The 10,803-nt window shown below is 39.0% G+C and overlaps 1 protein-coding gene across 1 annotated transcript in view; it reads left to right on the top strand.

The window, feature by feature from the left end:
- The window catches only part of usta (uronyl 2-sulfotransferase a), an 82,688-nt gene that overhangs the window by 42,715 nt on the left and 29,170 nt on the right, over positions 1 to 10,803 (top strand). The window contains exon 2 of the mRNA XM_037685476.1: positions 10,242 to 10,285. Within this exon, the coding sequence (XP_037541404.1) occupies positions 10,242 to 10,285 (44 nt within the window). The remainder of the gene's footprint in view (positions 1 to 10,241; positions 10,286 to 10,803) is intronic.

Raw genomic sequence — 10,803 nt, 5'->3', positions numbered from 1 at the left:
ATATATATCCCATTAGAAATCTCAACTAAACAAAATGATGAATTTTTCATCCTGCAAATTATATTTTTCACAATTTTAGTTATGATTTGTATTTATTTATTTGCATTTTAGCATTCTTCATGATCTTTACATTTGTGTTGAGCATCAGACATGTTTTCATTTATTTCTATGAGATATGTTAAAATGTTATATTAAGTTTAAAGGGCTAAATAGCATTGACTAAATCCAGTCTAAACTAAAAAGTATATTCTGAGGTGTAACCAAGAACTGTAACGGTAATAGATGTGTAGTCTCTTCCTCAAGAGCATCAGTCACCTACATTTAATTAGTATCAAATTTCAACACATTAAAACACAAGAAGCAGAGTTGAACCAGAGTTGTTTCTGGTTGTACCCTCTGTATGGTGGTAAATGAAAAGCTTGTGATTCAGGTGACTGGAGAGTCAGGGGTCCTGCAGCCGTGTAGTTTTGTATGCTGCTTGACTTCTCCTCACTTTACATCCTTGAATAGCCTCACTTGATTTAATTCACAGGGCTTCACCACACTGTGTTTCATTAACTGCTTCTTTGCCTTTTCAAGTTTTCAAACCCCCACTGACTGCAAATGTCCTCTAACTTATTCATTCTACATATTAAGGTTTAAAACATTCAATTTCACATGCATCATTTTTAACTTTGCAAAATGTTCATAGAGCTTATACTGCTTTTTAGTTAACATTCCTTAGACTGTGGTTTCTGGTACTTGAAAAACTAAAGAGATATCTTCCTCTTATTGTAGTTGTGCAGACGTACCTCCTTTGCTTAGGACCTTTTATACCTGGTGCCTGACAGTGTGACATTGTTAAAACAACCAGTCAACACAACCACAGGTGGTATCATTAGTTTATGTCCAAAGAATTGTGCACTATGCATTTACTATAATGGCTCTTTTTACAGATCAGCTCCACATCATCGATGCAAAATGAGATGATAAGCAAAATTAGTTAAATCAGCTGAATGACAACGGTTGGTACCCACCCCACACCCGTTAGTGTCACTCCATGTCTGCCTAAGTTGCTGACTCAGAAATGAACAGTTTGGTTATTTAATTTTGCACTACAAATCTGCATTTTTATAATTCCGATATACAAAAAGGACACCATTGGGTCAGATTAAAAGGGCTAATGGCGAGCAACTAAAGCTAGCTGGCTAAGAATTTGTCTACAGACATTTTAAGTGATGAGTCATGGCTTTTGACATGATGTTCTGTGGATTGGTTATAAACAATTACCATCTTACTTGTTGTAGATAGCTTTTCCAACAGCCTCAGTGTGAAGAAAGTTTAATTCTGATGAAACTGATGAGCTAAACTGGGGAGTCAAACTCTGTTGCAAAAGGGGGCCAAAATTAAAAATATGGCAAAGTCCAAAGTTAAATGTTGCCATTTAAAACAACGTACGGTAAATCTTGAGAACTTTATAAGGTTCATGCAAATGCTATTTTATACACCATTACGTTGTCATCCTAAATGCTTCATTGGAGCATCAGAATAACTACAATTAGCTGCTGCCCCTGTTTGCACTTGCAAATCACCAAGTAATACAAAACTAGTAGCAGTAGGCAGATTTATAAAATAGTATTTGCCTAAAATACTATGATTTTTTTTCTCCACCTATTATTTCAAAACCATAGTGATACATAAATTACCTCTCTTTACTTTCTGAAGCACTGGGAATTGTAAAAAGAAACAATTACATGAATAAATAAAGCAATCCTTCTCCAGTTCTGCAAAGAAAGTAATTTATTTTTGACTTTCACAACCCCCAATGTCAGCACTTTTTTGCTTGGTCATCTGTTTGTTAGCTCATCCTTGACGTACAGTATACATAGTGGCAACCACACATGTTCACTAATGACATAGTGAAATCTCCCCAGCTGAGCACAGCTGCACGCTTGGGTGTGGAATTCATTGCGCTGAAGGTCTGTAACCAAATTTTAGGGAAACATCAAGTCCTCAAATTAGTCTCCCATCCAGGTTTTGGTGCTTGTGCACCTGCAATAACACACCAGCGGCCCTGCTTGTATTTATATCACCAAGCTCTTTGAGTATTGTTGATTTTTGAGTGACTGCAGGGTGATGTGGAGCAGGGCGTACTGGGGTGGAGCCCCTGACCCCTGCTTTAACTCTCTTCTTTAATTAAAGCGATGGGTTGAGCTATGTGTCTTAATAGAGGGCCACTCCCACACACCAAATCAAAGGGTTCACTGACCACACACACATATTACACACTCAAACATGCACAGAAAATCATGCTGTGTATGTAACTCCGGCACGCTGAATTGTTTGTGTAAGCCGTCTGTTGTGGTGAAATTGTTTAGTAAGGACTGTAGCCATAAACACGTGTCTGAGATGAAATGGGTGTGATTTATACACGGGGATCAGGCAGAAAATACGAGGTCTTTCCACTTCTCTATTTGTGTTTATTACCAAATGAGCGTTGTATAGTTCTATAACAAAGTTGAGGCGTGAACGGAGTTTTTATACACGTTTTCTTCTACTGGAGTTCAAAAATATCTGCAGGATGTGGTTGTAGATGAGAAAGTTTAGTCTTCACAGGACAAGAAACCTGTAATCTGGTTTCACATGCTTGTAGAACATTCCATGACAGCATCCCAGTAACTTTCCATCTTTGCTTTAACTCCTGTCCGACTGCTGAGCAAAGGCTCCTTGACTTCAGTCTTTTTGGCCTTTCCTCTCGAACAACGTCCCGGTGTGGTTTTCCGCTCCGGCCTCGGCCTATTCTTGGATGTGGACTTTACGCCGTATTTGGGCCATTTTACATAGCAAAGGAAATGGTCTTTGCTTTAAGTACATGTTCATGAAATTACTAAACTTTTTGCATTTGTTGATCTGGCAAACACCAGATAGAAAATTCCAGAGTCTAAGAAATTATGAGCATGATTTATCTTTTATTTATGTATCTTTTTATTTTTGTTTTAATTCATCTTCAGTGTGCTTTTCAAATGCCTTTAGGCTTTCAACAAGACTAATATTTAGGATTAGGCATGTTGACTACTTGTTAAGTGTTGGGAAAGACCCATTCCTTCACAAACTTCCTCACAGCATTTGCTGCTATTAAATCAAACTTCATAATATCTCTACTGGACCATGTTCCTTTCAAACTTGTCAGTTTACAGAAACGTGCCATGCAGATTTGATTTATCGTTCTTAAGAACAAAAAGATGGGACATAGTCTTTAGAAAATCTGTTGGAGAGGAAGTAAAATCTACACCAAATTGTTGTCAATGCTACAAGCCACAGATTGTATTCATATCTCAATGTGTGTCATATTTGTTGTTTACAAGTCTGGTATACTTCAGAGTAATGTAATGTTTGCTTCAGAAAAACAAATTTTTAAAAATTTTTTTTTTTAATTTTTAAGGAATTGTGTTGTTCACATCAAAGTGCCAATTGTAAAGTTAGTGCTTAAGAATTATTACACAGCTCCTCTTACCGGAGGTCAGACTTTGAATCTTGTGACACGGTAATCCAATTTACTAGTTAGCCACATACCAGTGAATGACTGCATTCAGGTTAGTTTCTCCATCAAACAGACCCCCCCCCACACACACACACAAACACACACTGCAAAATATTAAAAGAAAATTGTTGAATTTATAAAGAAATGTTGTGAAGTCCACATTTTCTTTACTGGTCTCTTTGGTCCAACTCATCACATTCTCCATTGAAAAAAAATCAGGTCCCAATAAGAAACCATTACTGAATATTCATAAACTGACAACACTACACCTCCAGCTGCAGGAAGAGGGCCATCTGCATCATGAAGGACCCCACTCACCCAGCACACACACTTTTTGCCCCGCTCCCCTCAGGCAGAAGGTTGAGGAGCATATTAAGTGTAGAACCACTAGGCTGAGGAACAGCTTCTACCCTGAAGCTGTTAGACTCATGAATCCCTAGTCAGGATTATCCAGCCATCCATTATCTTTTACCCGCTTCTTCCATTTTGGGTCACGGGGGTCGCCGGTGCCAATGTCCAGCAATCACAGTGCGAGGGGTGGGGTACACCCTGGATGGGTCGCAAATCCATCACAGTGCCACATAGAGACAAACAACCATTCACTCTCTCACTCACACCTAGGGACAATTTAGAGTTACCAATCAGCCTAACATGCATGTTTTTGGTCTATGGGAGGAAACTGGAGTACTCGGAGAAAACCCACACATGGACAAAGAGAACATGCAAACTCCACCCAGAAAGGCCTCTGGAGCGGAATTTGAACCAGGGACCTGCTCGCTGAGAGGCAGCAGCTCTACCAGTTGTGCCACTGTGCTGCCCCAGTAATTTATTTTATTTTATAAATTTTATTCATTTCATTTAAGAACATCCATCCATCCATCCATTTTCTTTTACCCGCTTATTCCATTTTGGGTCACGGGAGTCGCTGGTGCCCATGTCCAGCAATCACTGTGCGAGGGGCGGGGTACACCCTGGACGGGTCGCAAGTCCATCACAGGGTCACATAGAGACAAACGAGACAAACAACCATTCACTCTCTCACTCACACCTAGGGGCAATTTAGAGTTACCAATCAGCCTAACATGCATGTTTTTGGTCTGTGGGAGGAAACCGGAGTACCCGGAGAAAACCCACGCATGCACGGAGAGAACATGCAAACTCCACCCAGAAAGGATTCTGGACTGGAATTTGAACCAGGGACCTTTAAACTGAGAGGCAGCAGCTCTACCAGTTGTGCCACTGTGCTGCCCCAGTAATTTATTTTATTTTATAAATTTTATTAATTTCATTTAAGAACATGACAATAAAAAAAACTAAACACAATATATATATATATATATATATATATATATTTATATATATATATATATATATATATACACACCAATACAATCAAAAATGTAAATAAAATAAAATGAAAGGTAAATTACTAGTTTAGTATATTTCTTAGTTCATATCTTAGATCTTGTTACTGTTTTTCTTTACAATTTGCGTTTTTGTTGGATGTAACTGGGACCCTGTGTACATAGTTTCGTTCCACCTCATGTACCACATGTGATGTGAATGACAATAAAGACATCTTGACCTTGACTACTGTTATTGTTGTCTGTACTTTATATGTTCTGTCTGGAACAGGTCCCTTTTGTAAATGAGTCCTTGTTGCTCAATGAGGCTAGCCTGTAGAAATAAAGGTTGAATGAATGAATGAATACCAGTAGCTATTTGGTTCAGGTTTGCTTTCTTTTACTGTAAGATAGGTTCAAACCATGAATTTGCGAGATGCCCATTCATTGTTTGATTTTGTTGGAGTTCTTTTCCGAAGACTTGTGGTTACTTAAACAGATCATGAATCAATGTACCAAGAAATGTTAAAGTTGTCTTACTAGAGAATCAGTAATTGCAATTTAAGATTAATCCTCATAACTGTTGGGAGAAGTGTGATTGTAGATCAAGAGATGAGTTAAAGCCTAATTAATATGTCCTCTGTTAAGCCAGTAAGTCAGAAGGCTATGACTGTTGGTGACCAGATGGCAACTCAAAATTGCAAGAAAATGAAGACATTAGTTGCAATTTCCTAGAATTCTTAGTATTAGCAAACAAGCAACCAGTGAGATGTGTCACCATGTTTTGTGGGTCAATTTTTGTAAATCACACCCTTTTTGTGTACATGACTTGCTGTGCTTTTGTTGCCAACTTTTGCCCACATCATACCTGTTTGGCTTTGTACTCACCTTAGCAGATGACCAAAAAGAAGTTCAGGCAGGTGTCATAGCTCTCTAAAATTGAACAGAAACTCAACTGGGAAGGGTACGAGACAAGTCCAAGCTGTTGTAACGCTGAGACTATTTTGAGGGAAAATTTGTTGCACAATTTTTGATTCAAAATTAAGAAGCCAACCCTAATTATAGACTTTATCAAAAAGGAAAGTCTTAAGCCCAGTCTTAAAACTGGACAATATGTCAGCCTTACGGACAGAAACTGGAAGTTGGTTCCACAAGAGAGGAGCCTGATAACTGAAAGATCTTCCTCCCATTCTGCTTTTGGAAACGCTAGGAACCGCAAGTAAGCCTGCAGTCTGAGAGCGAGGTGCTATGTTAGGAAAATATGGAACAATAAGATCTCTAAAATAAGATGAAGCTAGGTTGTTGAGGGCTTTTGTAGGTTAGAAGTAAGATTTTGAATTCAATTCTGGATTTGCCAGAGAGCCAATGGAGAGAAGCTAAAACTGGAGAGATATGATCTCTCCCACTAACTCCAGTTAAGACTCATTTTTAGATAAGGTGTTTCTAATTTGAGTGATATTATGCCGAAACACGTGAGAACAAGGTTTAGACTTTACAAATCTCAAGGATTAGTAAAGTGACTAGGAACACATCTACTGGTAGGCAGATAATGCACCAGCGTCCAAGTGAATTCATCAGCTGCCATTTATATTCCTAAAGCTCATTAAGAGAATGGACCACAGGTGTGTGCTTGTTGGTGCCATCTGGTGTTGAGGTGCTGTAGGAGAAAAACTGGAACTCCCACATCTGCACGTCTCTGCAAAATCATTGGGGGAAATTGAGAATTCATGCAAATGTTTGGAAACATACTTGTCAAATGCTGTTCACCGACTACCTGTAGTCGCTAACGGTCACCATCTAATGACATACCTGCTTTGGTTAAAAATAATTTGCAAGACAGCAAAAACATGTTGTACAGTGACTCGTTAATCTAATTTTTCTCTCCCCCTCTCTCTCTGAGTGGTGGGGGTTGAGATCAGCTGTCAACTTTTACAATCCTTGTGCTCTGGAAAAAAAAAATAGTTTCAATCCTCTGTCCAAAACACTAATGAGAAGCACTCACTGGAAGGGAGGGAGGAGGTGGATGAAGGTCATGGTGGCAGTGTTGGTGATAATGGGTGATGGTGTGTGTGTGTGTGTGTGTGTGGGGGGGGGGGGGGGGGTCTTTGATGGATGACAGAGGAAGGAAGCGAGATGTCTGCCTCTCTGTATCCTCACCCTGCCATGACCTGAAATGCCTTTTGAGAAGAACTGCAAACATGTGCCTCCCTCAGCATTCCTCAGGAAAAGCTATGTAAAGCCATAGATGAAAAGGGGAAGGGAAAAAAAAACACCTGGGGGTGAGCATAAGGCAGCTGTGTTAGCGTGCATATCAGCAGCAGCTGATGAATTAATGAGCCACGGGAAGCTACAGAAGTTTCTTTTAGTCAATGGTGGCAGTATTTGTGAATGAGAGAGATGCTGTAGCATGCTCAGACAAATTCAGATTTGATCTCAGACTAACGCTTACATGTCGCTATAAATGCATAAACAGTTCTTACAAAGTCAGATTTATGGCTTAAGCTTATAACAACATCTCTAATTCTGTGCCAATAAGGAAACTGGAAATAAATCAGTTTGAGGGCTCATGTATTATTTTGCATTACTCTCTTCTGTGTCCTGGATCTCACTGCAGAGTCACAAGGTGAGGCTGTTCTCATACAGAGCATCTAAAAAAATAGGAATGTCGTGAAAAAGTTCAATTTTTTTGTCAGTCATTTTAGATAGTTAAACTCACGTGTTATATAAATCCATTACACATAGAGTGAACTATTTCAAGTCTTTATTTTTTGTAATTTTGATGATTATGGTTCACAAATAATGAAAAGCAAAAATTCAGTGTCTCTGAAAATGAGAACATTGTGAAGAGGTTCAATATTGTAAACTCTTGGTGTCACACCCTAATCAGCTGATTAGCTCCTAGACATGAGCTACAAATGTCTCATTCCTCAAGTCAAACCACTCCTGAACCAAAGGTGACATCAGAAGCATCTTACCTGGCGGAGGAGAAAAAGAACTGGACCGTTGCTCAGTGGTCCAACGCCCTATTTTCACATGAAAGAAAATGTTCATGTCATTTGGAAATCAAGGTCCCAGAGTCTGGAGGAAGAGAGGAGATGTGCAGAATCCACGTTGCTTGAAGTCCAGAGTGAAGTTTCCACTGTCAGTGATGGTTTGGGTCCAAGTCCTCTGCTGGTGTTGGTCCACTGTGTTTTCTGAAGTTCACAGTCAACGCAGCATCTACCAGGACATTTTAGAGACTTCATGCTTCCTTCTGCTGACGAGCTTTATGAAGATGATTTCATTTTCCAGCAGGAATTAGGTCCTGCCCACACTGACAAAAGTACCAAAAGCTGTGTTCTAATATGAGATGCTGAATTTTGTTTTTTTCATTATTTGTTTGACATAATCATCAAAATTAGAGGAAATAAAGGCTTGAAGTATTTCACTCTATGTGTAATGAATCTATGTAATATGGTAAACGGACTGTATTTATATAGCACCTTTCTATCTTATCAAGATACTCAAAGCTCTTTACACTACAATCTGTGTCCTCATTTACACATTCATACAGCACTCTACTAGATCTATACAAAGACTAATCAGTTCTTTTAGATCACATTCATACATTGATGGGACACACATCGAAGGCAATGGGGGATTCAGTGTTTTGCCCTGGGACACTTCAGCATATGACTGCTGGTGGAATCGAACCCCCAACTCTCACATTGGAGCGTGACTGCTCTAACCACTCGGCCACAGCTGCCCATATGAGTTTCACTTTCTGAAATGAGCAACAATAAAATATAACTTTTTCATGATTTCCAATTTTTTGAGATGCAACATTTCTTCTTTTTAGTTTATTTTAACTCCGATATCCAAACATACTCTCTTCTATTTGCAACCTGAATGTATTACGGTACATACGTGGAGCCCAGCACATCTCTCAGGCTCCAAAGAAAGAAAAAGGCCGTTGTTTGAGTCCTGGGCCTGGATTAGGAAAGTGGGCTGAAGGCGATCACAGACCCTCAGTGGGGGAACAAGCCCGACTGAGCTCCGTTGTTCCCCAATAAAACAGTTTCAGTGTTCACCAGTACCAAATGAACAAACTACAACTTTTTTCACATTATCTTCACGCACAGTGCTGCAGAATTATATGCTTTATTCTTTGTTGGACGAGCTTAGAGGACTGGGGCAGCTGCTGGGGTTTATATGAGGGTCTTGTGCTGTCCTTCCACACTTTGTTAGGCTGTTCTTTCTGCAGGGTCTGGTTATTGAAGGGACCTAGAAAAAACACAGTATGTCAGTCAAAGCTAGATTTCAACTAAGGGTGCACATGTTAACGTTTCACGCAGTAGTTAACACTTTTGTTAGCGGATAAGTTCTTGGTTTTGCGTTTAAAATTTTTATTTACAAAATCTATGATGGTTGCATGTTCACTTATTTTCTATACCAGCTTATTCCTGTTCAGGGTTAGATGTGTTTTTTCATATCTTCAGTGGTCATCTAAGGTAGTTGCATTTGTCACTTAAAGCAGAAGTTCGTTGATCTGTTTAATTCAGTTGAACAGTCGTAAAACATGCCTGACAACATTCTGAGGTCAGGTCGAAGGCCTTTTCTGTAGCTACAACTCTGACCCTGATAAAGGCTGATGCCTCATGTGACATCCATGCTGATAAATAACTTATCACCATTATTTTAACAAGGAACAAGTCCTGCTTTCTGACTAGGCTGTGAATAAAAATTAAGTTTCTTGTTGCTGTTTGGCCTTTACGGTAGCACTACGGGTAGCGGGAAGGAATTAAATGAAATGTTTATTTAAAAGAGATGAAACATTATGTTTAATTTTAACCTTTTTTTTTTCTCAATACAAAAATTAATCTCACAGGACTTTGCAGGATTTCCATCTTCTAAAAACTATAAAAGTAAATAATTTTAAAAAGTTTTGATGCTCATCCACAACTTAGAATACTGCTGTTAAATGGTTTAACGCTGCCATGTAAAGCCTTGAAAGGATCCTTAACTGTCTTCTGGATCTATGTAAGAGGTGTGTCGCCTTCTTTGGCTCTCGTGTTCCTAAACTAGCCTAACTCTGGTTGTTTAAGCAATCTTAGCTTTGAATGCAAGCCCTAAACAGATATTACAGACGAACCTATCACTTGTTTCCATCTGTATTTGGTTTGCTTTGGACATCCGGTTAAAGCTGAAGTTATCGAACAGTTGGAGAATTGTTCTTATATTACTGTCAGGAGGTATTTTGATGTTTTTGAGCCTGGGTATGTTGTTCCATGATCATTTTAAAACAACCCCCTACAGTCTATAAGTGCTGAATTAAAGCAATAACTTTGCATTTGAATCATAATCTTCAGTTGAACAGTTTTCCATTTCTGCTGTTGCAGGTGAATCTACGTATCTGGATGACCACGGACACCCTGTTCCTAGAGTGAGTGCTCTTCTGTCTTGTCCTCCTTTTTTAAGTGCCAATCTTTTTCCCAGGCTCTGCACCTCTGATGTGCTGCTCTTCAGTCGGAGCCAGTTAACTCCAGTCAAGTTAAGGGTGAGGTTTGTGTGAAGGATGCAGATTCTCTCAAAACGCAAGCTTCAGAGCTACAGTGCAGCTTTAACACACACAGTCAGGGCGAGCTGACACAGGGTCTTTGTATCCGCCCAGCTGCATGTCTGCAGGACTATCTTATCTTCTGAGCTCTTTTTCTCTCTGTTCAACTGCTTTCTTCATCACTCTGTCTCTTGTTTTTGTCAGCCTCTTTTTTTTTTATCATTGCCTTCACTTCTTCTGTTTATACCTGTTATTTCACTGTTAGCATGTAGCTTATTGCTAACAGAGGGGAGCAAAAATGAGTTTTGTTTATAGTCCATGGGAACATAAGTTTAATTTTATTATTTATATATATTCAAATAAATTATTTGAAAAAATAAAAATAAAAAATACATACACACACA

Source organism: Nematolebias whitei, chromosome 12, assembly GCF_014905685.2.
Source record: "Nematolebias whitei isolate Nwh7 chromosome 12, NemWhi1, whole genome shotgun sequence".
In the NCBI taxonomy this organism is placed as follows: Eukaryota; Metazoa; Chordata; class Actinopteri; order Cyprinodontiformes; family Rivulidae; genus Nematolebias; species Nematolebias whitei.
The sequence above is the reverse complement of the archived record's forward strand: the minus strand, read 5'-3'. Positions and strand labels throughout refer to the sequence as shown.